This window comes from Daphnia carinata, chromosome 4 (assembly GCF_022539665.2).
Source record: "Daphnia carinata strain CSIRO-1 chromosome 4, CSIRO_AGI_Dcar_HiC_V3, whole genome shotgun sequence".
Lineage (NCBI taxonomy): Eukaryota > Metazoa > Arthropoda > Branchiopoda > Diplostraca > Daphniidae > Daphnia > Daphnia carinata.
Window position 1 is genome coordinate 4,169,892 of NC_081334.1, and position 27,960 is coordinate 4,197,851.

The following is a 27,960-nucleotide window of genomic DNA, read 5'->3' on the forward strand; positions in this document are numbered from 1 at the left end:
CTTCAGTGTTGAATCATGGGGAGAGGGGGGGATTTTGCATTCAAAATTTAAATGCTCAGGGATAATGCTGTGATTTTAAAAAACACAGTATTTTCGACGTACATCTGTTATAATATAAAGCCAGTGGTCCTTTCTATCCAGAACTTTTAGACTATAATTGGAGTTAGTCTTTGTGTGCATTTCGCCAAGGCATTGACGTCGTTCCTCATTCACAATATGCGACGCTTTAGGCGTCTGCTGAATCATTTCAAGGCTCCTCTCTCCAATAAGCGGCCTCAACACGCTGTGCCTTACTGACGGCCATTTTTGCGATATTTAGTCACGTGGCTGCTAGCTGATGGAACCAATGCATTTCTCTTATTCCTGCAAAAAAAAAAATACATATATATAAAAGAAAAGAAGTCGTACGAATGCCATGTGTTTGTTCCGGGGCTTTCATCTCGTACGTATGACGTAGTTTCAAAAGGTACACAAGGAGAAAGGGGAATATAGAATTTCGAGAAGAATTCGTACCACCTTCCCGCTGTGAATTGTTACACTTTTCATGGTAGTTTACTTGTAATTAAAAAGAAACGAATAACGTTTTCTCTACGTTTAGAATTATTTCTGTGTAAGGCATTTATCATGCGCTTATTGACTCATCTTGTATGGACAAACACAAGTCCAGTCTTGCTGATCTTTGGCCAGAGGGATAGAATTTAGTTTGATTGTTTGGACTCTTGGACAAAAATGAGCTCATTTTTCTGGTAGACATAACACGAAACATAGCGACGATATCGCAAACAATGAGATTCTTGTACAAAAAAACAAAAGACTCGTCTACTACAAACACGAGTCCATATGTCGTTCTTATCACACAGCCTATAATAGACAAAAAAAAAATTTAATAAAAAGATATTTTGGTCACAATGATTTGAGTTTTGTGTTTTTCCACCAAACCCGTTCTTTTTTGAAGACCCACATTTATACTAGCCTATATTTCTATTCTGCGGGCCAGTAGATTTTATCGATCGGAGCTGCTGCTTCCACACGCAGCTGTTTCTCTTGTCTGTATTCCATTCGCTTCAAATGCGTACATGTTTCTCCATCTTTTTTTTCTCCCCTTTTCAACGCAGCCAACACACACGTGATGACGACCAACGGATGAAAGGCGGGAGAGAAAAAGGGAAGTAGAAAAAAAAAAAAAAAGGCTAGGCGGCTGGCACACAATTTCCTTCGGGGAACGGTCTCATTATAAGCAACCCGCTCTCGGTTCTACTTTCGCCCGCTCCTATAATTGTGCGTGGGGAGGCAGAAGGTTCAAGTGTCAATATTATCCCTCTTCTTTTCTCAACTACAAGTTATTTACTACTCACGCAGAGATTGGACGTCAAAAAAATGTAGGCGGTGTAGGAGGAAATTGAGTATTTTCCAGAACGATATTCCCGATGGTAACTGAAGCTCGATCGAAAAGTCCGATAGATTTCTGCACGTTGATTCGTCGCTTTCTGAGTTCATTCAACCTGTGACATGCAAAGTTTCATCAGTTGTTTCCAACATTTCAATTTAGTTCACGTGTATCGATTTTTAACAACTCGGTTGCCTTGCACTTTTGTCCAAACTCGTTCCTCGTGACTCGTGTCGCTTTTTCTTTTTCATCTTTTCTGTACACACGAGGCTCTGGGATTTGCGTGACCTTGTTGAAGTTACGGAAAAGCCGCGGCATTCGCTAGACAACCACATCGATTTATCGATGAACTCTTGAAAATCTATGAACAAATAAACAATTTTATTTTTTGGAAGCGGATTTAACCGAGAAAAAAATTCAAACATAAAAAATAAAAAAAAGGATCAGTTTTCAAGTCACGCGTGATCTGATATGATCTTGACACGAAGCCGCACATACTACCCTCAATGAATCTGTGTCAGTATTTTAAACACGCCCAGGGAGTGACCCGTTTCTGAACAACACGCACGATGCTTTCATTAAATACACATTGACAGTGAGCAAATACTCAAGATATGCCGTTAGACGCAGACCATAACAACGTTTCCAGGCTACCAAGGTCGCTCCATCATTTATGCAACCTATTTGCGATATTAGCCGCCATTGCCAAACAATCGGAAACGGCCCTCGGCCAACTGCGTTCCCTTGCTTTTTTATTGTAATGCCACTGGATTGCGAGTTTTCATACTTTCTCTCTAGCAGTACATAAAGGCCGAACTTTAAGGGTGGCTTTACGAGGCTAAGGAAGACGGAGCAGCCATCGATTCAGGAAGCGGAAGAAGAATGAGGGAGTTGTTGCGGTTGTGGACCACAAAAATTCCCCATTACTCGCCACAATTTTTTTTGAGCATGAGCCAAGACAAAACTTACCGATTTCGACGTGGATGTTATACATCATCCCCATGTTTTGTTCCGGTTCCGATCATCCAATCAATGCTGTCAACAAAAGTGCAGTGGTGCAAACTATACCGACATCTATCGCCATAATAGGATCGCGGCTGTTACGTAAAAACCACGAAACTGAAAAGTACGTGAAAACAATACAAGTTTTCCGGTTACTGATCTTACGTAAAGAAGGATGGAAAAATGAAGTGTATGGTTTACTTACACACAAATTTTAATGACGTTTTTGTTGACAAAACGTTATCAGATGAGACATCCCGAGAGGAGGAGTTGGCGGTTTAAATCGCAGCCCGATGCGTTGCATAATCCCAACGGCCAATATTTGGATGATTTCCAAACCAGTTGATCTTGATTGTTAGTAGATAACGTCGAATTTTTCGCGCTTGGACGTTCTATGTTCCAAAAATAAAATTTATTCTGGGATTTTCTTTTCTTAAACATAGCTAGTCATTTTTCCTGCACATGTTAATGAATATAATGCGCTCTATGTAAAGTGAACGTTAACAGCGTGTGTAACATTGCCAATTTACCATAAATAATCCTACTTGATTTGCATTTAACTTAAGTGCAATAACACTTTTAATTGTACGTTAACTGCAATAGGCACTTGAAAAGTTTAATGAAGCACTGGCCCAGCAGTCAAAACTCACATTTCAATTCAAAAGGTTGGCATTTTGTCATTTTTGGCTGCACACCAAGTTCTGAAGTAGTTGGCACATGACAACAGTTGAAGCTTAAACTGAGAAGTTGCCCAGTGACTTACCATTTAAAGAAGGCAAGGTCACTAGCTGGCCATGTGATGTTCAAACTTTTGAAAGTCCAAGAAAGTCAAACCATTTTCTTGTAGAGAACAAGTACGGAGGAACTGCAGGATTAACAAATAAAAAAGATGTTTAAAATTTAAATGGTGGCCACGTATAAATCCAGTTGATTCAGAACTTTCACGAGAGATGTAATCAGGATACCAGTAAAGGCAGTGGCCAAATACTACGACTGTTTAGGTACTGACAATTTAACTGGAAATGTAAATTTAGAAAAACCTGAATGAGCATCTAAGGTTCAATGTCCGCTGCGCGCTGATGCACATTCGAAACAGGAAAAAAACCTTGAAGTTGATTTATTCGTTTTCCCATCATGGTAGGTCGTTTGCTCGTGGCAAATTCGGATGCAACATCAGATCGTTAAAAATTAACAGCATCGTTGAATTTTGCCTATTCAAAATGGAATTAGTTTTACGCGTTTTGCAACATAAGAACTAAAGATTCGTATTTAAAATCGCAGATTTGACACGCTTCAAATTTGAAGATAAAGCAACGTATGCATGTCTATATTTATCAAGATTTTTTGAATTGTCTAGCAAGACAAACACATGACTATGTCTGGCTAGCTCCCAAATGTCATTTGCGAATGTCTACCCTGACACAAATGAGAAAAGAATAATTAAAGCAAATTGTGCTGAACTCGTGGTCATCAATTTTCTTCTTTGAATAGTTTTACTTTCTCAATGAAATCTAGGAAAGCGCTCCGTTCTTATAGTAATTTCAACTCCCAGGGCGAAATTCTAATATTTATCAGACACGAGACAATGGAAGGCGAAAAAACCTGAAATTTGCGCGCACGTCGGCAGAGCTAAAATACCGTTATTTTTTTTAATAATCACGAACGAACAACGCTGGAGCCATCTAGGTCAAACCATGAAAATTACGTACCGAATAAAAATCCAAACAACATTTAAGTGGCTGTTGAATTCCGTTACATAAATGGAATGAAAACTCAATTTCAATCGATAACTATTGACTACTTCACTAACATCAGCCACTGTGTTACTATTTTAAGTGGATGGAGTGCTCAAACGCAGAAGATGAACAAAACGTCATGGGGCATCTTTTTTAAACTACTGCTCGATGGTACGTTATGCGAAACAAGAAGGCTGATGTCTACTCACCGATAAATTGCGACGTCTCCCCGGCTCCAATCCACGTAGAAGGTCATCTTTGGGACATACAGGTACGAACATCTAAATAAAACAGTACATATAATTTATCTATCTGCATTATTTTTAGTTCGAAATTCATACAAGCTTGTGAAAGTGAATAAGTTTTACCTTGTTCGAGCGCGAATCATTGTTTGGCTTCATCTAGAATCCTATACCGAATTTCTTAAAAACTTAGGAAGCTTGGTTTACATCTTTTTCCCTTTTACATAGCTGGAATGTGGCTCTATTTGTTGATGTCCAAATGGAATTACACAAAATACAGCATCAGCCGGGTCTTTTCAAATAACCTTGTGGCAGGTAAACAAGACGGTATGGCGTCAATACTATCGTCCAATCTGAAGTAAACCAATATGAAGAGATTAAGATTTTTATCAGTTCACAAAATCGTAGTATAAACCTTTCAAAAGAGGCATCCGCATTGCCTATGGGTCAGTTTGGCATCATGTATCGAATTGTGATTTTTGCTTTTTTCGTCTTTTTAACCTCAGGTAACTAACATATTAGATTTTGCTTGATCAGCAGCTATGTAAAAATTGACGCACCTTTTAACGTAAAAAGTTGAAGTTGAACCTCTAAGCGACGCAACTGGTCGCATTTCTAACGGATATAATGGCGCTCAGAATGTGCGCTGTCTGATGTCACTGCAGGACGTTATCCTTTCATCGTTTCGGTGACATCTAATAAAATTCAATGGGGACATAAATTCACGATAACTGTCATAATTACAATAACCAGGTAACATTTAACAACAAACACATTTGTGGGGGGTTCATCTATAATTCTCGATTTATCGTTACTGCCGCATCCTGTGCCTATCAGTAAGTCAACGAAATATTAGAAAATAAAAAAAATGATAAAATTACTTTACGCTGTAAGAAAACAATGTCAAGAATTTCTATGAATTGCTAGGAAAACTACTTCTCAAATTCAAGTAACAGTAGGCGAACTTTCCTTGGTACTTCCAGATCCGGGCGAATTAAACCTTCAAGTTCAATCCATTACTGTTCATGAGGCTTATAATCACACAGAAAAATTCACGCATGAGTAACATTAACACAGGACGGCTAAACGAAAGCAATTGGTACTTACAGAGTTGGACTTTGGGATGCGACCATGTCAATTCGATGAAGGTTCGCCATTGTTTTATCCAACCTCTGCCACGATATTTATGCCATGGGTATAGTATCGAAAAATTTGGGCTGCGGTGACAGCCAACTCTTTGAAACAATTTACACTCGGCTAACGGCCTACAATGACTGGATGTTGAGGGTTGGTGGTCCACAGCCTTAGTTTGCAACACAGTAATCAAATTAATTACATTGGGTAATATTTTATTACTACAAATATACTATTGACTACTTTACCCGCGTTTAACTGTAAGAATGCTAAGTGGTTTAATTACATAGAGCATTTCTCTACGTGGCGTTAAGGGGTGGCTATTTCGGCTACCGGTCGATGGTGCGACAGGTGGAGCAAGAGTATTATCTTCGTGTAATCATTGAACAAAAGTGCAGGAACAGCAAAAAGCAGAATTATAAATTATTTTTTTTTACTCACCTATGAACTGCGATGCCTCTCTAGTTGTCCTCTTCAGTTCAATCCGATTACATGTTGGGAACTAGAAATACGATCATCTCTACAAATGTTTCGAAACGAAAAATTGCTGTTTTTAATACAAGAAAATAAAATAAAATAAAATAATGATATTTACCTTTTGCCAATATGAAGAATCTGGCCACGTAGATTCGTCGCACGTTTCAAAAGTCGAAGAGGATAATTCTCAAAAGTTGAAACTGAAGTAGGAGCGAAATATTACAAGTCAGTAAAGTTTTGACTGTCAGCAAACAACAACACTAGATGATCCGCCTTTCATAAGGATCGATGTAAATCATTTCTTGAAAATTAAGGTGGTATGATGATTACCATTTCCATCTGAAATGAAATGAATGGTAATTTTAAAAAATTACTAAACAGAATACAGACAAGAAATCACCAACATTATTACGATGATACGTATTTCTCTATCTTTTTTAATGTCACGAATAACATACATTCATCAATGGCGTTATTTAGCGCTGCACCTAAATTTCATTTGGTATTGTATACTAAATGCTCAGCAAACTTTAAAAGGTTGGCAAACACAGATCTTCTCTGTACGCAGCAAACGAGTACTTCTCTTCGTTAAGCTAACCTCAGACCAGATGAGCAAAATGGCATGGCGTTAACACTATCATTGAGACCTACTTAAATCATGATCGAGAGATAATGGTTTTTTGTTATCAATGGATAATGCCAGTAATGCGAGCATTTCACACAGGGTATCCGTAACTTTAGGGTTTCAGTTGAACATCATGCATCCCGTTCTATTCTTGGCCTTTTTCTTCTTTTTTACACCGGGTAACTAACAAATATACTCTAGTCGGTCAAGACAGATGGGTAACAATTTACTTGCCTTACATAAAAAATTTCGAAGTTGTACCGGTTAGCAACCCATTTGGTCGCATTTCTAATGGCTTCAATGGAGCCGAGAATGGCGCCGTTGACGCAGGACGTTATCCTTTCATGGTTTCGGTAATACCTGTAAAGAAGAAATGATCACATGCATTCATGACCATTGTTATAATTAAAAATAACTAGGTGACCTTTAATGACAATCATATTTGCGGAGGTTTCATCTATAATTCTCGATTTATCGTTACTGCAGCATCTTGCGTCTACCAGTAAGTAAAAATAAGAGTTAACAATTTTTTAATTGTCTTAGAAATAAAATAAATAAATAAATAAAAAAATACAAATTGTTAAAATCTTTATGAATCGCTAGGAAAACTACTTCCCAAGTTCAAGTAACGGTAGGTCAAATTTCATTGATACTTCCAGATCCGGGTGAATTGCGTCTTCAACTTCGGAGCATAATTGTTCACGAGGCCTACAATCATGCGACAAGATTTAACGACATTGCCATGCTTGAGGTATTAGTTATTTTTAGAAGTTGCGCAAGTAAATATTGATATTTCTTTCAAATCTATAATGTTGAAAAAGACGTCCCAAGCATTGGAATTCGGTCCGAATGTTAACTACATTCCATACAACGCAGTTACTGGTAGTCTGGCCACCATAATTGGATGGGGCGCCTTTGACGTAATTAATCTATTAAACTCTTAAACCAATTAAGTGTTCTGGAAAGACTTATTAAGTTATGGATAAATAGGCAACGAAAGTGGTGTCAACCAAGCTACGCGAAGCCCCGACCAGCTCACCTATTAACTGTGATCTTTTCCCTGCTGATGTTTTCGATCAAAATACAATGTTTTGCTGGGGTCGGACAGGTAAATATTAAAAAATTTAATCAGAAAACATAACATAACAATAAGACACTAACTACTTGAATGTAGAATAAGTAAACGAAAAGAATTTAAACTTACAGATGTCGGCGGTGGCGCGCGACCGTGTCAATATGACGAAGGTTCGCCATTATTTTACCCGACATCCGAAACAACGTTTTACGCCATGGGTATCGTTTCCAAAAACTTGGGCTGTGGAGACAGCGATATCTTCGAGACGATTTATACTCGACTATCGGCCTATTATGGTTGGATGACGAGGACGGGTGGTCTTCAGCCTTCACTCGCAACGGAATAACAAATGATTACAAATCCATAATACATTGTATGAATACAAATAAAGTATGTGAACCTCATCATTGTCTTCCATATGAAATTAATTGTTTGCATGTTTGCGGGATGCTTTGTTGTAGATAGTTTTTTTTTGATAATCTTAGCAGCACATCAAAATGTTTGTTGGTTGGCTTGATAAGCTACGTGCAAGACGTTCATAGGTAATCCCACATTTTACAGTAACGGATAACATTTGTTGTCTTTCAGCTATCCGTTACGTTCCATATTACTGGCGGTTGTTATTGTAGTTCGGCAATAAATTAAGGAAAAAGAAAGCAGACATTCGGTGGCAAGAATTAATTACAAAAGTATCTGAAGCACAGAACCTAAAATGCGGATCTTGTTAGCCATATCATTCCTCAATGTAATCACAGCCTTCAAAGGTAACAAAGCCAAGTATGTTTTGGGCTATTGACATTTAATTTTCTCACGTTGCTTTCAAAGTTTGGTTACTTACGTCCATTTTTCACAGATGAAACCGCAGCTAGTCGCATACTTCAAGGCGTTCCAGCAGCAATAGGAGAATTCCCTTATGTTGTTGCAATAAAAGTGGACGACAAATTCCGTTGCGGTGGGTTCATCTACAACGAAAGATGGGTCGTTACAGTTGCTTCTTGTGTCAACGGGTTCAACAATGTGTTGGACCGAGTGACTGTGGAAGCTGGAATTGTCTCTTTAAAAATGCCGGAGCCGAGTCAACAACTTATCCGGATCGAATCTTTTCATCTCTACGATTCTTACAACGAATCTCTAACCGGACCATTACATGACCTTGCCCTCATACAGGTATGCCCTCCCGATCTATCTACATAATTCGTTCAGCAATTCACTCCTTGTGCCACAATCATTTGTAGACGAGATTGCCCTTTACATTCAACTCGGAGGTGAATTTTTCGTATTACGATGAAACTTCGCGTGAAATGGCAACATTCATCGGATGGGGTGTCGCTGAAGTCATCGGAGTATGATGCCATTGTTCAGAACATTTAAACTTCATTACTAATAAGTGCAAAAACTGTAGGATGGTGGCTCATATTCGAACGAATTGCGCAAAGCAATGATTACCGTTAATTCAACCATTTGTCAATCTGCTTATGGAACATCCTATCAAAATGCCTACATGATCTGCACTGGCGATGCAGGTAACATTGCTTAAAGAAACCAACATGGAAGTGATTGTGATTGGCTTACCATTTAGATGCAGGAGACACGCAGAGTCCTTGCCAATACGATGAGGGATCGCCACTAGTTCAGAACGGGTACGTCGTTGGCGTCATGTCTAGAAACAGCGGCTGCGATGCTAGTGGAACTGTAATACCGACCATTTACACCCGGTTGTCGGTTTACTACAATTGGATGGTCACCACGGCAGGGATACAACCTCTTCCTTCCCTCGTTCAGTTGGATCGCTCACTTTCTGAACCTGAAACAAATTAAATAAAACAATAAAACATAATTTCAATTTTGAACGAAGCAAGTTCCAAAATTTTCTTTCTGATTTCGACAAAGTGTGGCGCTAGCTGTTTTCCCCACAATCCTTATCATTACTATCATCTATTGATGACGCATAGGAAAGTTGACTGAAAACTTGTCCAAAATACAAAATTCTAAAAGTCCAATCAGTTTTTGAACCGAACTAGCCGTGTTTCAAGATCTGAGCATTCGCCATGAGATTCACCACTAGTTCACTTTCCCTTTTCTTTTTTATTCTAGGCGCTTCGGCGTCACCACTTATTACAGGTAACTAAAAAAAACTAGGATTTAATTAATAAAATTTAAAAATTACCTTCTTTACAGGGGATGTGGTGACGGATGAAGAACGTATTTTAGGAGGAACTAAAGCCACAGAGGGCGAATTTCCATACATCGTTTCCATTACAACGAACGGCGAGCATATCTGTGGTGGGTTCATTTACAATCAACGTTTCATTGTCACGACAGCTTCATGCGTCCTAAAGTACGAAAATTTTAATGTAATATAGGAAATAATTCTAAAATAACTGTAAATTAATACTTGAAATTCCATAGTTTGGTGCCATTTGATGTTACGATAGTTGTCGGTCAAGTGTCGCTGATTTTCAATGATCAGTACGAGCGTCGCTACCAAGTCGTGAGCATCATCCCTCACGAAAATTATGATCCTGTCCTCGGTGTAAATAATCTTGCAGTCATTGAGGTCGGTATCAATTAACATTTCTCATGAAAAATTTAATCATTATTCTTAAGTTACCGTTTGACAGACATCGAGTTCAATTGCATTCACTCCTGGTCATGTTGAGTATATATACTACAACGAAGATAACATGACAGTAGGAGCTACCATCATGGGCTGGGGAACTACCCAGGTTAGCTAAACGACCATTTCTGCACAACAAAAACAAAAATTGACTTCATTACTTGAAATTTAGGAGGAGGGATTACCTTCAGTTGATTTGTTAAAGGCAAACGTCACGATATCGACCGACTGCGTCGTTTATGGTAGCGAAGAGTATCAACCAAACTACATGATTTGCGCAGGAAGTCCGACAGCCAGTCCTTGCCATTATGACGATGGCTCACCCCTTGTACAAGGCAACATAGTAGTCGGTGTTGCAGCGAGAAATACCGGATGCGGTGCAAATTTTTTGCCAACTCTGTACACCCGGTTGTCTTCCTATTACGCCTGGCTGAACAGGAACGCCGGCCTGCAACCACCAATGTCTGGCTAACGGAATTTGTATCCTGAAAAAATAAAGAAAATGAATGGAATCCTTAAGTAAATCCTTGTCAAATTTTACAATGTAAATAAAACGACATGAAATAGAAGTCATAAACTAGTAGCGTAATAGCATAGGTTTTACCCAGTCTAGTGTTCTATTTACCAAGATAATAGCATAAAACCACTGACGTACACAGTTTCCATAGGTTGTAGTGGAGGTCAAATAAATAAAAGTGAAGCAACGAGTATGATAATGGGCTTAAATGACAGGGACGCGATAATGTTGTCGTGGAGGGCAAAACAAATGCCAACTTTTTTCGAAAAAGAAAACCGATTGTACTGTTAAGGGCGCTTCGTTACAGCAGCACAATGAAAATTAACGTTGTGAAAGCGATCATCTTCATTGGATGCCTTTTCGTATCAGCCTTGGGTAATTTCCATCATCGTCATTTATCTTAAAAAATCTCTACTAATCCTCGTTTTATTTCGTTTCGCCTTACATTTCCCCCCTCGAATGTCCACGCACAAATCGCATAGCTATTTCTCAAGGCGACGACGCATTGGCAGGGGAATTTCCCTACGTTGTTTCTGTTACGTACAACGACGAGCACATTTGCGGCGGATTCATCTACAGTAACTATTTCGTTCTAACAGCAGCCTCCTGCCTTATGGGGTACAACCTAAACTTGAATAAAATTATTTAACTCTTTTCTACAAAGGCTTCAAATTGCTATATCCTGGTACCCAAAAGTTGGCTACAGATAACGCTATATAAAGCTATAAATCGTGACGTAAAACTGAGAAAAATGCTGTTAGCTAACAAATATCTTCTTTTCTTAAAGGAGATCGCCATGGAACACTGCCGTGGTTATTGCCCAGTTGTCGCTAGTTCAACCGGATGTGGATGAACTCCGCATTCAAGCTCTTTCCTTCTACATCTACCCAGAGTATGAAGAAGTTTACCATACCAACGACCTAGCGCTCATCAAGGTAAACCAGCCGATCCCTTACGGTCCTAACGTTTACTTTATCTATTACGATGAGGCCAACGACACTGACACTTCAGCAACAGTGATGGGATGGGGAGCGACTCAGGTATAAACATTTAAACAAATAAAAGCATTGCTAATCCTCTGAAGTTCATCGGAGATTTAAAACAAATAAAAAGGATGGAGGAGGTCCTTCAGCAAAGTTACGTAAAGCAGTTGTAACCCTTCCGGCCGATTGCCAGTCTTACGGAATTGACGAATTTGTGATAAACACGATGATCTGCGCTGGTATCAATGGTAAATCTCCTACAGCGTACAGCTTTCGAGTATCAATTAAACTAATCAACATATTACAGACATTGACAACGCAAGTCCTTGCAATTATGATCAAGGATCGCCATTAGTTCAAGGCGATTACGCGATTGGTATCGTGTCAAAAAATCGCGGATGCAGCGGAAACTTCGCCCCCACTATTTACACGCGATTGTCTAGCTTCTACCCTTGGATAGGAAATACTGCCGGCAAACAACCCGTTCCCACTACTCTAAGCACAAATCGTTACACGTAATTTAACTTAATTTGCACACACCCATGTTCGCTAAAAGACCCTATATTATTGCTGGGAGTCTCATTAAAAAAAAAACACCCACAAATCATGATCTTATATTCTTCGTTTCTCATTTGGTCGCAATAAAAACAGTTTCCTGTCCATTGCCGTTTCAAATTCTAGATCGTTCAAAATCCAGTCTTATCTGGCGGCAATCAAAATCAACGACATTCCCTATCGTTTCACCATCCTGCTCTTCAAAACTTATCTCGTTTCTAACATCACAATGGCTTTTGACAATATTTGCTCAGACTGTTTACTACCTATTAGGACGTAATGTGGTAAAAACTGTTTTTCTCATAGTCTATCGCACATCCAATCGACAGGCAGGATGAAGTACGTTACGTTCCTCCTCGTTTCCGTCATCGTTTCCATCGTGACAGGTACGTTGGGTTTTTCCCAGAACACAAACATGTAAACCGACATTGTCTCACCAATCACACGAAACAGGAGTTCCCGATAATAGCGAACGCGTTACGAATGGCGTTCAAGCGGCAGCCGGAGATTTCCCTTACATCGTTTCAGTCACTGTTGGAGGAGGACACATTTGCGGGGGATTCATCTATAACGAATATTGGATTGTAACATCCGCTGCTTGCGTATACAAGTAAAAATCTGATTAACTAAAGGGGATTTTTTTTTCTAAAAATATGTCAACGGCGTTGCAATTTTACGTTGCAGCTATTTACCGAGCGAATTACGCATAACATTGGCGCAATTATCTCTGATTGCCGACGACCCTGAAGAGAAAGTTCTTGCCATATATCGAATTGTTTTGTTTGACGGCTACGATTACACTTCCGGATTGCACGACATTGCACTGTTGCAGGTATACAACGAAAAAAACTCTAAGGAGCCACTTACTACTTTTTGATTCACTCTCGTTGTAGACTGCTACACCCATCGAGTTCAGCAGCAACATCAATTTCATTCCTTACGATGAGGCGCGAGAATCTCCAACCGAAAAAGGCATTTTCGCCGGATGGGGAGCTACTTATGTAATTGAGAACAATCAAAATTTTGTTTTATTCAAATAGAAATTATAACGAACAATACTTATTCAGGAGGGAGGTCTAGGCACGTCTAGGCTGCGTTCAATCGAAGTTACATTCGGATCCGATTGTAAAGCTTATGGTGAAGATCAGTACTATCCGAATTACATGCTGTGCGCTGGAGGCTGTAAGTATGCGTAGAATTGAAAAATTTAATTTATTATTAAAAATATTACTAATCATACGTGTCATATACTCACTAGCTGCAGTAGATCCTGGAAACCCCTGCTCCTTTGATGAAGGTTCACCATTGGTACAAGAAATTAATGGGGTACGTTATGCTGTCGGTATCATGTCAAAGAACAAGGGATGCGGAGCCACTGCCGAACCAACCATCTACACTCGAACTATGCCATATTATCCATGGTTCGTCAAAGTAGCCGGAGATCAACCTACGCCCGTCTGAAAAGAAATGAAAACATTTACTTTTGCATAAACGTTTTGGAATACCTATGTTATGTACAAAAGATCAATAAAATTACCGGATTCATTCCGAAATACAAGTTGCGTTTAACAGACAGCTGACGAAAGGCTTCGCCGATATGCTATCCATGCGAAACACGCAAATATTGGATAACTCTTTTTGACTTTTGTACTGCCTAGTCTTATTAATCTTTGCACGCCGTATGAAAGATGTCACGGACCTAAAGACCCGAAGGCATTTCATCAGCGACAGACGAATCACGCGCTTTCACGTCTTTGATGTACCCGGACGATAACATGGTCATAATTCACTCAAAGTGAGACAATGTAAGCTTTCGTGTTACGCTGCATTAAAATGGACAAAATGTTTCGTTTTCAATCCATTGGAAAACTTCCCCTTCGTTTCGACACTAAGGAATTTGACATTTAAGCCATTATCAATGGCTAGGGATGAAATGGTTTAAATCCAGGTCACATCACAACTGTAGGCTATTATCAGTTGTTTACTTCAAGTGGTGCTATCACCAATCAAATTTTTAGATTTTACATCCTGGACCCTCCTGAAATCTACACATCTAGAAAAACTCAAAAGGAAAACAAAAAAACTTTAGAGACGTTGGCAAGTTGAACAGAAAACAAAATACCACCATGAAGCTTACAGCGCTTTTGGCTACTCTCTTCTTCGCCTTGACGGCAGGTATTTACTGAACTATGTTACTAAGGTAGTTTGCAAATTTTAAACTAACTTTAAAAATCAGGAGCGCCAAATGAAGATCGCATCTATGGTGGAGCTCAAGCTACCGCTGCCGTTCCTTATTTGGCTTCAATCGTCGCGAACCAGCAACACATTTGCGGAGGATGGATATATGAGAAAGACTGGATAGTTACGGCTGCCAACTGCGTTTATAAGTAAATAAAACTTTACTCATTATAACAAATTATATTTGATACGGCAAGTTGTTTATAAAACTAACTTTACTGGTTAAAATGAATAGTTATTTACCAAGTGAGCTCTCGGTCATCGTCGGTCAATATTCGTTGATTCAACCTGATGTAGAGGAAGAAGTTATTAACGTTTTCAAGATTTACATATACAGCGGTTACAACAATGCTACTCTGCTACATGACATTGCTATGCTGCAGGTAAATGCGTTCAAATCGATAGGAAAACCCTTTTCACATAATTTTTTTTTCGGTTCAATAGCTTGCAACCCCGATGACATTCGGTACCTACGTCAATTACTTACCCTACGAAGAGGCGGATGAAATGTCTGGTGCTACTGGTACTTTTTCCGGATGGGGTGGCACTCTGGTAATACACCTTTTGAAACATAACAAAAAGTTAACTGTGAAAAGCCTTGTCTAAACAGGAAGGCAATTTACCTTCAACTAAACTTCGTACAATGACCGTGGACTTCCCTGGTGACTGCTCTGGTTACACCCAGGATGAATACAGTCAAAATTACATGCTGTGCGCAGGAACTGGTAAATGACTCTTAACTGCAAACCTCCATTGATTGATCTGATGTAACAAGTGATTGTAACCAAATTATGTTGTTGATAGCCGCTGCCACAAGCTCGCCTTGCCACTATGACGAAGGATCACCCTTGGTTCAAACTATCGGTGGCGTTGATTACGCTGTGGGTATCATGTCAAAGAATAAGGGTTGCGGGGCCGCTGTTCCATCAACAATCTACACCCGCCTTACCGCCTATTACGCTTGGTTCAATGAAATTGCTGGTCTCCAGCCCCCACCTGCAACCGGAAACAAATAGTTAACTGATTTTCAGCTTTCTTTTGTTGACAAAAAAATGTTCAATATTCATTTTAAACCTAGAAAATACATCAAATAAATTAAAATCATGATAACAGTCACGCATGCTCATAGTTAATCCATGTAAAGAAATATTGTAGGCAAAATCTTTTAAAAGCTTAAGGGGGAAAAAAAAACACGTCAAAGCTTACCTTATCTAGCATCGACCCGGAACAGCAATGATGAAAGAACACCATTTGTTAATTCATGGCATGGGTTTTACTGGTGTTATCCTACAACTTTATATCACCGAAATCTTTTAAATTCTTTAACTTTTTTCAAGGTAGGATACGCGATAAATCTATAATAAAAAAGTTAAAACCATGTAGAATTAGAACACATTAGGACACACAACCAACAAATTAGAAAACACTGAAAAATAGAATTCGAAAATTTAATCACCGATGAAGAAGGCTAATGTTTCCAAAGACACCAAAACGTTTTTTGTAATAGTGGGAAAGAACGTGGTTAATCTATTGGCTAAGAACGGTACTTAATCCACTAGCTTATACGTTGTCAAATCCAGGTCACGTCGGCTGACTTATCAGTTGTTGGCTTCCAGTTGATAATATTGGCATTTGAATCTCGTATCAAGATGTCAAGGAATCATGCTATCGTTAGAAACCCACCGACAAACCCAAATACGCTTACAGAAAGTTCAAGATCGCCATGAAGCTTACAACATTATTAACTGCTCTCGTATTTGTCGCCGTAGCTAAAGGTCTGCATTGAATTACATAAACCTTAAATTTGTAGCAAAAATTTACTATTGTTCTTTGGTTTAATTTAAAAATTAGGAGCGCCGAGTGAGGATCGGATTTACGGTGGCGCAACAGTCACTACCGCGATACCTTACTTAGTTTCAATCACCATAGACGAACAGCACGTTTGTGGTGGATGGATTTATAGCCCCGATTGGGTAGTTACAGCAGCTTCCTGTGTCTATGGGTAATTTGGACGATTCCCGTACCCCAAAACCCCAAATATCTGTACGCATCCTGTCTGTTTTTTTTATACAGGATCCTACCTAGCCAGCTAAAAGTAGTAGTTGGCCAGGTGTCACTAATCCAACCTGACATTGACGAAGTATGGATTTCAGTTTTCAGGACCCATATTTTCGAGGGTTATGACAATGCAACCCAGTTGCACGATATCGCAATGCTACAGGTAAACGAATGATAATAAGACGGAAATGGCGTACTTACATTTTCACACGACAGATGGCTACTTCTATTCCCTTTGTCCCGGCGGCCAACATTTTGTACGAAGAGCCAGAAGTAGGAATTCCGGCTGAATTTGCGGGATGGGGTGGAACTTTCGTAAGTCTCTTGAGATAAACAGATAACAAATTACTATATGCTTGTAAACAAAAGTAATCACAAGTCATGTGTTGCTGATTAGGAGGGTGGCCTACCATCTACAAAACTACGTAAAATAGCAACTGTAACCGTACCTGGTGACTGTTCCTCCTATACTGCATTAGAATTTGCTCCCAACTATATGTTATGCGCCGGTTCGAGTAAGTCTTATATAGCTTAAACTCACCATCCATTTTAATGATAGTAAACAATTATTCTATCCGTTGCTAAATAGCCACAGACACGAGTTCTCCGTGCCATTATGATGAAGGATCGCCTTTGGTGCAAACGTTTGGTGGCACAACGTATGCGGTGGGCATCATGTCGAAGAACAAAGGTTGTGGGCTTGGTGCACAACCTACACTCTACACACGACTTGCTTCATATTATTCCTGGCTGTACAGAATTGGTGGTGCCCAACCAACACCTTAAATGGCATCAATATCCTGCATAATAAAAATTAACTGTTATTGTAGTAATTCCATGACATAAGAGATTTTTTTTTTAAATACACCTTTTTTCCCCTTCTTTGTTGGTCAGACAAGATCTTTCATGAAACTTTCAACTAAACTAAATTAAAATGCGTACAAAAATTAAAATGCAACTGTGTAAATTAAACCACTGAAACAATATCCAAGAAATTCTATGCAGCAAGTTACTGATTAAACATACTGTGTAAACACAGGCTACCAAACGATGGAAGTTAAAAAAAAATTGTCAAGTAACCATGTTCCATTACCTAATTACATTCACTGAACCAAACTACGTTACTTAACGCCAATCGTCTAATATTCAAATAACCCTTTAACCCCCGATGCGAAAACAGCCGGGGTTGAAGTTATTAAAGCTTTACAAATAACGATTGAAGATTGCCTCACAGTGCTCCTGTTGTCCTGAGATCACTTCCGGTTCTCCGTGTTGGTGTATATACTCCTCGCATTCCTGCAAATCCGACTGTCCTGTAGCTATTTTCAGGCCAAGGCCAGATTCAAAAGAGATATAACGTGCCTGAAACAAAAGAAAGAGCGGGATGAAATAATATTTTCAGCATTTCAAAGCCTCTCATCCACAATTAAAGATCGACAATTAATATTAATGATGACTTTAGTGTTCCTTGCAAATGCTAAGGTACCTTTAAGTGTTTGGACATGATACCGTCTTCAACAATCTTGGCAGCATTACGGAGTCCACGTGCAAACGAATCCATGGCGCCGATGTGTGCTATGAATAAATCCTTGGCATTTGTCGACTCCCGTCGCACTTTGGCATCGAAATTTAATCCACCGGGCTGTATACCATCCTACACACCGTTGAATACATACCAAGAAAATATAATCGTTTCTTTTCTGTTTTCTCTTTCTGTACTTAATTATGCTGAAGCACAGACACATACCTGTCGGATAACTTGGAGCATCACTGACGTACAAGCTCGGATATCCATTGGGAATTGATCCGTGTCCCAACCAAGATCCGGCGATCCTGTGTTGGCGTCGATTGATCCCAACATCTCTAAACTTCAAATGAAAAACATGATAATATTTTTGCTGCCTTTGTTTTGTTTGTTGTTTTTCCCCTCAGTACCAAAACGATAAACTTTTTGTTTAAATTATTACGTGGAAGCCATGGCAATGTCATGCTCATATCCATGCCCAGCAAGAGTTGTGTGATTGGGTTCGATGTTCAGCTTGAAATCGTCCTGCAGATTGAACTGGCGCAGAAATGATGTAACTGTCTGAGCGTCGTAATCGTACTGATGACGTGTTGGTTCCTTGGGTTTAGGTTCGATAAGCAACTGTCCTTCAAACTCAATCTTTTTCTTATAAACTGCAAAAAACCAAAATAAGGAAATGTAACACTGCACATTATTCAAACCAAACCAAGCTATATTCAACTCACCCAGTGCCATACGTAGAAAATTGGCCATATTAGACATTTCAATATCCAAATCCGTATTAAGAAGGGAGCTGTTTGAAAGACAGTGGTATAGGGAACGTTTGTTTTAATTCTTGTCAAATTTAAATAATTACTTGTAACCTTCGCGGCCACCCCAAAAGACAAAATTCTTGGCTCCCAACTTGCGGCCTATCTCCAAGCCTTTCTTGACCTGGGCTGCGGCATAGGCAACAACGTGTGCATCAGGGTTGGTAGCTGCTCCATTAGCATAACTATTGGCAGGAATAAAAATCAAGAATTCTTTTCGATTATTAAAAAACAATAATAATAATCGGCACATACCGCGGATGAGCAAAGAGGTTGCACGTGTTCCACAACAATTGAATTCCAGTCTGGCGTTGTAAATCCAAGGCTAAATCAGTCATGTCGTCAAGGTTATGATTCGTCTCCTCCAAAGTCGCGGCCTCTGGTGATATATCGCGATCGTGGAATGTCCAATACTTGACACCTTGATTTGTCAACCAAATGTGGATTAATAGATTGAATTGCAGTTGGAAAGAAGAGTTAAACATGCCTAGTTTTGTGAAAAATTCGAAGCCTGCTTCAAGCCGGCGTTTGTAGTTCTCCATGGTTTCAGTTCCGTCATCCCAACTTCGCTTTATTGTGGCTAGACCAAACGGATCAGCTCCTTTTTGTGAAAAAAAAAGGATCTCCATCCAACTTTTCTGGAAAAGAATATTGATTCAATTACCGGTTCCTCGGAAAGAATGCCAGAAGCAAACGGAGAATCGTAGCCACTCTTCCATAGAACGTCCCAGGATAACTTCTGTCGCGTTGTAAAATTTAAAGCAGAGCGTGTCATCGACTTTAGCGTCCGGATTGAAAATTATGCGTGGTACATCTATTAGAGAAGGAAAAACAAATTCCTTGTTTGCAATTCTAATATTTTTAAATAAGAATAAACTACCTTGAAAGTATTGGCCAATCATTTTTCCTTTAAAAAGGACAAACTGAACGTGTATCTTGTTAAAATGGGCTTGCTGTGTCGACTCAACAACTGGCTAAAACCTGAAGAAATGAATGCGACTACGAATGTTACACGCTCTTAAGGCCATTGTTTTCGTGCCGCCCACTAGATGAATATCCAGCGGCGGAAAAACGAAACCCTTTGAAATTCTACTGTAACACAAACATAAAACTTTAGAATTAGAAATGACAATTTCTACTTCAGCATTGAGGTATTTGTAAGCACTTACCTTTTGGATAACACAGTATGTAATGACTAAAATGTTATTTGAGATATGATGTACACATTAGAATCAAAACGTTTGCAGGATCCTGAAAGCTACACCCTGATTTGGAAGGTGATTATGCTTCTTAGGAAAGCTGATGCAACCGTACCATTAAGTAGGTTGTGTGAAAATCTAATGAACAATTAAAAGTAAATTTTTATCATTGCAAACTAACTGTAAATAGTGGCGATGTACTATTTAAAATAAAAATGTTAGAAAGGAAGGCATGCTTACGATATTGATGCAGTAACATGTTTCGATAAATATTCTCAGCTATCGGTAATTCGAAAGTCTTTAGCGATATTTAAAAGCATTCAATTAAAAATCTAGACGATCTTAAAGACAATCCAGAATGAACATCGCCCAAAAATAGAAGGCTGTATGACTTTCAATTAAACTTACCCAACGCAACCCCCTCCGCGTGGTGCACAACCATTTGCCATGAGATGTCGACAAATTCTTTCTAGAGCTTCGTCACCAACTTTTCTATCCTGTATTACAGAGCAAATATTTAGACATCTTTCTCTTTCAAATCCTAATTACTTATGAAATGTGTACCCACACTTTTTCAATACATTTTGGCTAGCATCTACCAAAAACAGGGAATGGGATAAGAACCAGCAACCAGGTTGGAAGGGAGGGTGAACTATGAGGAAACGACACACGTGCTGGCAGCTTGAGGGCAAAATGACGCCTGCAGAAAAGATGCGTAATTGCAACCTTGAAAATACTTCATTCCACAACGTTTTAAAATCAGATCATGATTATAAAACTAGGCTTATTTTTATTTGTAATAATCGAAATTTACAAATCTTTTAATTAAATTATTTCATTGAACACCTTGAATATTTGAATTATTGGAGAGGGTGGAAGTCATCCGGATTCTCGACGTTTCGACACGCCATTCCCCCCCCCCCCCCCCCACCAATGAGGAAGGATAGCTTGATGATTAGGAGCTCCGTTTTAATGATTAGGTGTTCCATTGTATTTTGTCTTCTCAATCGGAATTAGTTGGTTATGCATACGGTAGCATTTTCAGTCTTTATTTCAACGGTGTACACAGGAAGAATTGCAGCTTTGAACGTCTAGAAATGTCTAGCAAGATATTGAAAAACTGATGGTCATCATGCACTTTTGCCATATGTATTGAACTCTTTTCTAGCATTCTACATGGGTTACAACAGGTGAAATAATGAACTGAGTACACTGAGTTTTCATTTCATCAAAATATTTTTTGTTTGTCACTTGGTGATGAGTACTAGGTACCACATGAGAGAATACATGTGTGATAAACGATACCAGCATTTCTTCCAGATTCGACCAAGTCAGTTTTTTTACGAGTTTCGGTACATTTACAATTCAGTTTTCTATATTGTATGTTCACACTTTTCCAGGCAAATCGAATACCTCATATTCCACCGTTTGGAACTCGTCTCGATTCATCCACGAAGTTTCGACCATTATTATAGCACGGCAAACTATGTCTATTGTATAAGTATGAATCAAAACACGATAGATAATCTTGTTCCTTAAGAATGTTTCCTTTCTCACGCCATTTTCTATGTTCCAAAAGGTTTAGCCGAGAAAAGAAAATATTAATTCCCATTTGGATGTTGGCGTCGGTTCTTGCCAAATTGATGTAGAGGAAATTAGCCCGAGAGCCACGTGTGCAGCGCCGTTCTCAGGTAAGGCGAAACATTTCTTCTGTTTGCACGAAGAGATATAAGAACCGTAAACGAGAGCTTTTCGTTAAGAATTTCAACGGCGTAGGATTTTCGAACATTGACTTCACGACATACCACGTTTTTACCATACATACTGCTATCGAAGTCGAGTCACGTTTTGTTTCTGGAGACCGAGGCAGTCGTGAAAGACGTTAAAAACCTTCTGAGTAATTGGCCGTAGATTCCTTTTTTCTGAAGCACGAGGGCATGGGGAGCTTTGCAAAAGAATGACAGTTATTTCATTAGGTAAACCGCTGCCTTACGATTTTCGAGACGCATCGGATTGGAAATAAATTTCGCCTTCAGTTAGGCGCCGTTCAACACCCATGCCCAACTGTTCGATTCATTAGGCAACTGTTGTGTCAGTCAAATCTAAGCAATAGCCAAGGTATTCAAGTTAAATGCCTTATAGCAGTTGTGTGAAATTTTACAAATGAAAAATGTTGAAATAACGGTTAGACCAAAAGAAAGGAAAGGGAAGTTTAACAGACTCGTTGAAAAAAAACAGGACAAGGATAGCTACACAAACTGCTTTATTTTAAGATCATATTTTAAAGTTTTATTTCTAATTTACTGAGCGGAGTTTTTCCCCGTAACGAAGAAAAGCTTGTAGCCTATTTCCACGTACCTTAAACTCTTGCAATTAAAATCTAACAAAAGAAACGCTTTGCAAAACAGCCCATGTGTGATTGGGTACAGCCTGTTATTAAAGTTAAACACCATGCTTATGCACAACTAATTAAGGGTTGCAGGATACAGAGAAAATGATTTAATCGGTACTGTTGAATGTTTGCCTCGTTAGTGAACTTTAGTGAAATGGGTTTCAAACGACCCTGTTGACAATCAGGAATAATGGGGAAGGGGGGCCGTCTCATGTCATTACGTAATCCAGTCAATTTCGTACTAGAAAAGCAGCAATTCCGATGTATTCAGAGTTTCCTACGAATCTCAACGACGTCATGTGACACAGGTTGATTATGGCAAACTATCCTCCCAGCGAAAATAGGTCCCTGAATAAAAAACGTATTCTCATTAGTGAAAGTTGACTATATCGAGCGCCTTGACACTCGCCGTCATAGAATATTCAATAGGCATCATCGAAAAAAGTTGGTCTATACCCAACAACATTATAACTGCTTGTGTCTAAGTTATATGTACGGGGGACTGTAGTGAAGTTGCATGTCGCCCACTCTCTCTGCTACTGAACATGGGAGAGTGACGGTGTACGTAGTGTGTGCAGAGTCGACAAGCAAAAAGGTCTGATGCATCGTAACTTGCCAGACATTCATATAATGATGAAGCACTTTTATATAGCTGCCGTGTAAGAAAATATGGACAAAACCGGCCCGTCCTATCCTTTTTAAGCGATAAGTAAATCAATAAATCCCAAGAACCCAGGAAAGAAAGGTTATAAATAATCGATATGTGCTCTACGTAATAATAAAAACATTTTGGGTTGAATTCACAATCGTAAAAAGTAAGTTGAAATCAAAGGTAAAATTATACAAGTTCGTTTCGTTGACGACTTTGTCTTCCACGACAGTTAGAGTCATGGATGTACAAAGTCCTCTGAAACAATGTCTCGTACGTAACAAAGTGAACTTTTTGTTGTCTCGTTAAGCAATTACAATAGCGTTGCTTCTTGTTTTTGGGGTTAAAATACAATACATTTGACTTTGATTCCATTTTTCAAAAAGGTTTTACAATAATGATTTTATTATTACGTAGATTTCACGGAAACTGGACAGCAACACAACAAAACATTTGAGGATAAACAAATTGGAAATGATAAAAATGGTACGTAAAAATCCCTTACTTTTCTAGCTGTCAAATAAGTCTTCGTTCCACAATTCCATTTTGTTTATAATACAGTATGTATGTATGGTATAATGGATAATATTTTTTCTTTTCCTCCAAAAAACACTTTGTCAGGACATGCTCACACATACAGAAATATCTTACTAGGCTTCCAGCACAGAGAACAAATGCAGCCGAATACAGAAGACGTTGCCAGGCCGATAGAGAGACAACTAGAGAGTGACGTCATGTAAAATTCAAACAACCATTAGAGAGCATCTTACATAATAATTCTCTACCATCAAAGGTGGCAATAAGATCCAATAAATAATTCAAAAAAAAAAGAAAAGAAAAGAAAGTAAAGAAACATTTTTTTTTCCCTTACAGATCATGGCATTATTCAACAGCTGATGTGATAGGTGCTTTCCACTTCCTGACGTGTGACGACACGCTGGCCAGGGAAATAATGACGCTGAATCCGAAACTGACGACCAACACCATCACCCAAGGGTAATAATAATCTTGGTTATAGCTACTGTTCCGCAACGTGCACGATTCTTCATCCAGCAGGAAACCAAAGAGACTCTGCTGCGGGCAGTTGATCCGCCCGTCGCAGACAAGACTCTCTGGAATCGACCAGTTACTGTCCGGACACGGAAATAATGATAATAACATCATACCGCCACCAGCTGCTACTTCATTATCCGCACTAGTTACTCCAGTAGGAGATTCTTCACTGGATAAACTCGAGACACTGTTGAATAGGACGTTCCACTTGAGCAGGAAACGAGCCCGTGGATGATTGGCTGATTTAGTTTCCAGTTGGACGTGCAGGTAGCGCAAACCGAACGGACTAATGAATTCAGCGTTCATAAAGCACTCGTCTTTTCCGTAGTTATCCATCGTCACCACCTGACGGAGGCGTTGCGGGCGCTTTTGGCTGTCGTTTTGACGTCCGTGATAACCGAGAGACACGTGATGATTCCGGTGGCAATGCTCTGACGAATTCCCCGCAAAGGCCATATTGATTTTCAACAAGATGCGATCGTTTTCAGGCAGCTGGATCAGCCAGGTGCACGACTGATTGCTGCCCTTAGGGTCGGCTCTCCAGCGGATCATTCCGCCCTGATCGTCTTCGATCGGATTACCACATCCACTGTCCTCTATCCAACTGTAATCGATCTGGAAGCGATAAATGTTCGGGTCCTTGTACGACTGGTCGTAGATATGCTTGAGATCGAGCTGGATATCGAGCCGATTTGACGCACTGTCTATCATGGTGGGCTCCTGATTTTTACCAGCGGATTGGCAGAAACAATGGAGCAGATCACGGTCCGACACGAGAAGCCAATCGAAATCCTGTCGATTTGAATCGATGGAACACTCGTCGCGACGGCCCGGGTCGCATTGTCGGATTGGGTCGAAAACCATCTGCCGGATAACGATGCGGATGCGGTAATCGTCCCCGTAAGGCGCTTGGAATCTGTAACGACATTTCAATTGTTTGCGTCGCATCAAGAGAAGCCGATCTCCAATCAAATCGATTGTGCCGTTGGGCTCTTCCAAGACCCTGTCGCACAGCGTGTCCGCCACGACGGGAACCTCTTCCGGAAGGAGCATGTAAAAGAGGCTAAAGTCCGTGTCGGATCCAGTCATCGATCCCCGTTGGCTGAAGAACCTCAGTTGAACCTGATCGCGGACGAGTAACGTCCGTGTCGAAGTGCTGCTGGATGTTGAGTTGTGCTCGCAAATAGTCATCCGCTCGGCTGGATCTGAAGACGTTCGGTGCACTAGCAAGCGATGGAAACACGTAGCATTGTTGTGATTGGTGCTTGACGTTGCCCAGCTACTACTAGACAACTTATTGCTTTTCGATTGGATTTCCAACCAGATCCGGCTGGATGTTAGCGACCAGGTGCAATCGACGTTACGAGGAAACCAATGCCGGGGGGAGGTGATGGTTCCCTGTTGATAAAACTGTCCACTGGCTGCTATAGAATGATAACAAGGTGAAACGATACTCTGATGATCCGATTTTCTCCTCCGCTGGTGTGTGACGCTTAGCCGGAAGCCTTGATGAAAAAATCCTGTCGGCGAGCTAATCAATTCCACCATGACTTGACCGCTTTGGGCGATAATCTAACAAGTAATGTATATCAATATCATTGATACAAAATCTGATTTTTTGATGTGCGGATATTTGTTTTACCTTAGGGAATGTACCGCGTCCGCAGAATTTGGCCACTTGTTGGTACTGCTGATGGCCAATCAGTTTCTCGTAGATGACTAATCGATCAGCGTTGTTGTGACAATGTTGGTGAGGGTGATGTAAGCCCAGGTCGTAGCGATCGCCCGGCTGTCCGCCGAGAACGACTTGCCAATCGTCGCGATCGAAGAGCACGCGGTAGTGACACGTAACATTCCGCGGATAAGCGCTGACCGGATGCAGCGGAGACGACAGCCGACAAATGTTGGGGCAATTGCGGATCAACGTGTCGCATTGTCTGCCATGAGTTTCATCGTCCGATGCCAGACCGTTGGCTCTCAATATATCCGGATAACGCTTCCGCAGAGCTTCCGTCGACAGCACATCAAAGTACGCGTTGAAATGATCCGCTTCCGACATTGGATTGGAGTAAAGCGTCAGAGCTTTGGCACTGGTCAAATAAGTTTGTGAATCGCCACTTAAACGTCCGCAAAATGTTCCGGATGAACTTGTAGCAATTCCAGTTTGCTCGACAAACTATTTCGGTGGGTTTATAGTTTAAAATTTAAAAACTAAAACAAAAGGATAGTTTATAAAAATGAAAGACATACTTTTAGGTGGCCTGTTGGACACGTTTGATTCAAGACGGAACGGCCCATCTGGAAGGAACTAAAAGCGATTTCGATCCACCAATGCCGTTGATCCATTTGGGGACTACCAGGACGATTGGGTAGCCGGAAGAAACAAGGTCCGGCACCGAAACGATGCTGGAAACGTACTCTGGGCCATAGCGTCACGTTGCAACCTGAACTCGGAACAAAACAATTGGAACATATAGCAGCAGATCACATCCCCCTTCTGAAGAAGGAAAACTTAAGTGATTTCCAACTATCCACGACGTGTTGAGTGCTTTTAAGTGTCCAGCGGACGACCCCTCAGCAAAGTGAAGTGCAACAAAAACCTGTCCTTCTTGTTTTATTACGCTCTTTACAGAGCATAATCAGTGACAGGCGTCTTGGGATTCGGTAACAGTCGAGAACAAAGAAACAAAACAAAAAATATCCGATTTGGAAGGAACATAACGCAATTGAAAAACTTTGTACTTTCTCCCGTCTGCTGAGAACTGGGCAACAACGTTCTCTGTTTGAGATTGATTTAAGAAAATGGACGGGAGGAGAGAGACCCTTCCATTTCATCTGCGGGAAAGAAAAATGAAAGGCGCAATTGTCACCAAACGACTCGGAGATGAGAGCCGGGGTGCTCCCGAAGAAACTGGATACCCATCTTCCAGCGTGTGTATATATCCTTCTTGATCCAACGAAACCCATAAACAACAGCCATTGGGCCGCTGCCGTCCGATCATATCAAAAAAAGCAAACAAAAGCAAGAATACGAGCCTTTGTTTTTTTCTTCTTCTCTATTTAAACAATAGTTTTATTTATTTTTTTTTTTTTGCCCTTCCAGATGTGCCCGTCTGTAAGGGAACAGACTGCAACCGTTTCCGATTGTAATGAATTACGATCAACAGCAATTTAAAATGCTGTCCTTTTAAAAATAACGGCAAGATGGAAGTCGAATTGTTGTTACCTTTAACGTTGTGCAGCTGAAGGACAATGTTGATGAGAGAGAAGAAGAAAAAGACGTGATCCAGCAAAAACCTTGCCATCGTTGCGGCCGATGGTAAAAATCGTTTGTCTGCGAAACGAACTGCGCTTCGATGAACTGACGATGTACAACTGACAAGTCCTGTAAGACAAGAAAAAAAAGGAAGAAAAAGACAAAAAAAAAAAAAAAAAAAGGGGGGGGGAACACTTTCTGATCTCGGGTCTGCTACGACGCATGCGCAATTTCTTCCAGCCCATTCCAGTTAAAAGACCGTCTGTTCTTGTGGTCTATCAAAGTCGATCGTCTTTTTTATTTTCGCTAGCCATTTTGTACATATTTAGACTTGGCCCGATGTCGCTGTTTTGCTCACCCAAGTCACGTCATCTATTTTTCTTTTTTCACGTCAAATCGGTCGCGCGCGCTCTTGTGTCTACCTTGTGATG

At 40.0% G+C, this 27,960-nt stretch overlaps 9 protein-coding genes and 1 long non-coding RNA gene across 16 annotated transcripts; 7 read left to right on the top strand and 3 right to left on the bottom strand.

Moving 5' to 3' along the window:
- Window positions 1-395: 395 nt before the first annotated feature.
- Window positions 396-7,213, bottom strand: LOC130694320 (uncharacterized). Of its 4 annotated transcripts, none has more exons than XR_009420787.1 (15): window positions 6,843-7,213; window positions 6,097-6,317; window positions 5,750-6,021; window positions 5,475-5,670; window positions 4,928-5,062; window positions 4,783-4,859; window positions 4,494-4,720; window positions 4,335-4,406; window positions 3,430-3,600; window positions 3,153-3,254; window positions 2,595-2,781; window positions 2,357-2,506; window positions 1,356-1,748; window positions 962-1,270; window positions 396-861 (listed from the first exon to the last, which is right to left on the bottom strand). It is a non-coding gene; the product is annotated as an uncharacterized LOC130694320 (long non-coding RNA). The 4 variants fall into 4 exon arrangements; XR_009001986.2 differs by lacking the exon at window positions 396-861 and having other exon boundaries at window positions 1,040-1,270; window positions 5,750-5,870; window positions 5,943-6,021; XR_009420788.1 differs by lacking the exon at window positions 396-861 and having other exon boundaries at window positions 1,040-1,270; window positions 1,356-1,502; window positions 1,575-1,748.
- LOC130694319 (transmembrane protease serine 11D-like) lies at window positions 6,683-8,082 on the top strand. Its single transcript, XM_057517389.2, has 7 exons — window positions 6,683-6,782; window positions 6,859-6,956; window positions 7,023-7,105; window positions 7,207-7,354; window positions 7,425-7,523; window positions 7,594-7,711; window positions 7,810-8,082. The coding sequence occupies exons 1-7, from the start codon at window positions 6,737-6,739 to the stop codon at window positions 8,022-8,024; spliced, it is 807 nt and encodes a 268-aa protein (XP_057373372.1). The 5' UTR covers window positions 6,683-6,736; the 3' UTR covers window positions 8,025-8,082.
- Window positions 8,083-8,278: 196 nt separating this feature from the next.
- On the top strand, window positions 8,279-9,496 carry LOC130695077 (trypsin V-B-like). Its single transcript, XM_057518190.2, has 5 exons — window positions 8,279-8,442; window positions 8,532-8,845; window positions 8,914-9,021; window positions 9,081-9,201; window positions 9,258-9,496. Exons 1-5 carry the CDS (start codon window positions 8,391-8,393, stop codon window positions 9,494-9,496), a joined length of 834 nt encoding a protein of 277 aa, XP_057374173.1. The 5' UTR covers window positions 8,279-8,390.
- Window positions 9,497-9,673: 177 nt separating this feature from the next.
- LOC130694542 (trypsin beta-like) lies at window positions 9,674-10,864 on the top strand. Its single transcript, XM_057517617.2, has 5 exons — window positions 9,674-9,799; window positions 9,857-10,016; window positions 10,088-10,235; window positions 10,300-10,404; window positions 10,468-10,864. Exons 1-5 carry the CDS (start codon window positions 9,727-9,729, stop codon window positions 10,765-10,767), a joined length of 786 nt encoding a protein of 261 aa, XP_057373600.1. The 5' UTR covers window positions 9,674-9,726; the 3' UTR covers window positions 10,768-10,864.
- Window positions 10,865-11,051: 187 nt separating this feature from the next.
- Window positions 11,052-12,455, top strand: LOC130694546 (trypsin-like). Its single transcript, XM_057517621.2, has 5 exons — window positions 11,052-11,187; window positions 11,295-11,430; window positions 11,600-11,852; window positions 11,926-12,043; window positions 12,103-12,455. The coding sequence occupies exons 1-5, from the start codon at window positions 11,127-11,129 to the stop codon at window positions 12,312-12,314; spliced, it is 780 nt and encodes a 259-aa protein (XP_057373604.1). The 5' UTR covers window positions 11,052-11,126; the 3' UTR covers window positions 12,315-12,455.
- A 158-nt stretch (window positions 12,456-12,613) lies between these two features.
- LOC130694545 (trypsin-1-like) lies at window positions 12,614-13,925 on the top strand. 2 transcript variants are annotated; one of them, XM_057517619.2, is made up of 6 exons: window positions 12,614-12,736; window positions 12,804-12,960; window positions 13,035-13,182; window positions 13,244-13,351; window positions 13,418-13,532; window positions 13,609-13,925. In XM_057517619.2, the coding sequence occupies exons 1-6, from the start codon at window positions 12,685-12,687 to the stop codon at window positions 13,809-13,811; spliced, it is 783 nt and encodes a 260-aa protein (XP_057373602.1). In that variant the 5' UTR covers window positions 12,614-12,684; the 3' UTR covers window positions 13,812-13,925. The 2 variants fall into 2 exon arrangements, with proteins under 2 accessions (XP_057373602.1, XP_057373603.1); XM_057517620.2 differs by having other exon boundaries at window positions 13,615-13,925.
- A 440-nt stretch (window positions 13,926-14,365) lies between these two features.
- On the top strand, window positions 14,366-15,698 carry LOC130694544 (trypsin I-P1-like). Its single transcript, XM_057517618.2, has 6 exons — window positions 14,366-14,525; window positions 14,587-14,737; window positions 14,824-14,971; window positions 15,033-15,140; window positions 15,199-15,313; window positions 15,393-15,698. The coding sequence occupies exons 1-6, from the start codon at window positions 14,477-14,479 to the stop codon at window positions 15,602-15,604; spliced, it is 783 nt and encodes a 260-aa protein (XP_057373601.1). The 5' UTR covers window positions 14,366-14,476; the 3' UTR covers window positions 15,605-15,698.
- Window positions 15,699-16,230: 532 nt separating this feature from the next.
- On the top strand, window positions 16,231-17,528 carry LOC130694547 (trypsin-like). Its single transcript, XM_057517623.2, has 6 exons — window positions 16,231-16,363; window positions 16,440-16,590; window positions 16,662-16,809; window positions 16,863-16,961; window positions 17,044-17,161; window positions 17,236-17,528. The coding sequence occupies exons 1-6, from the start codon at window positions 16,312-16,314 to the stop codon at window positions 17,430-17,432; spliced, it is 765 nt and encodes a 254-aa protein (XP_057373606.1). The 5' UTR covers window positions 16,231-16,311; the 3' UTR covers window positions 17,433-17,528.
- Window positions 17,529-17,593: 65 nt separating this feature from the next.
- On the bottom strand, window positions 17,594-20,020 carry LOC130694538 (uncharacterized). Its single transcript, XM_057517613.2, has 10 exons — window positions 19,861-20,020; window positions 19,645-19,794; window positions 19,468-19,581; window positions 19,236-19,401; window positions 19,028-19,165; window positions 18,897-18,964; window positions 18,614-18,824; window positions 18,394-18,514; window positions 18,133-18,300; window positions 17,594-18,008 (listed from the first exon to the last, which is right to left on the bottom strand). Exons 1-10 carry the CDS (start codon window positions 19,880-19,882, stop codon window positions 17,850-17,852), a joined length of 1,317 nt encoding a protein of 438 aa, XP_057373596.1. The 5' UTR covers window positions 19,883-20,020; the 3' UTR covers window positions 17,594-17,849.
- A 2,359-nt stretch (window positions 20,021-22,379) lies between these two features.
- Window positions 22,380-27,683, bottom strand: LOC130694529 (uncharacterized). 3 transcript variants are annotated; one of them, XR_009420871.1, is made up of 5 exons: window positions 27,500-27,683; window positions 26,524-26,717; window positions 25,916-26,449; window positions 23,872-25,845; window positions 22,380-22,919 (listed from the first exon to the last, which is right to left on the bottom strand). XR_009420871.1 is itself a non-coding variant. In XM_059494978.1 (4 exons), the coding sequence occupies exons 1-4, from the start codon at window positions 27,576-27,578 to the stop codon at window positions 24,103-24,105; spliced, it is 2,550 nt and encodes an 849-aa protein (XP_059350961.1). In that variant the 5' UTR covers window positions 27,579-27,683; the 3' UTR covers window positions 23,659-24,102. The 3 variants fall into 3 exon arrangements, 1 of the variants encoding a protein (XP_059350961.1); XR_009420870.1 differs by having other exon boundaries at window positions 22,381-22,919; window positions 23,726-25,845; XM_059494978.1 differs by lacking the exon at window positions 22,380-22,919 and having other exon boundaries at window positions 23,659-25,845.
- Window positions 27,684-27,960: the final 277 nt, after the last annotated feature.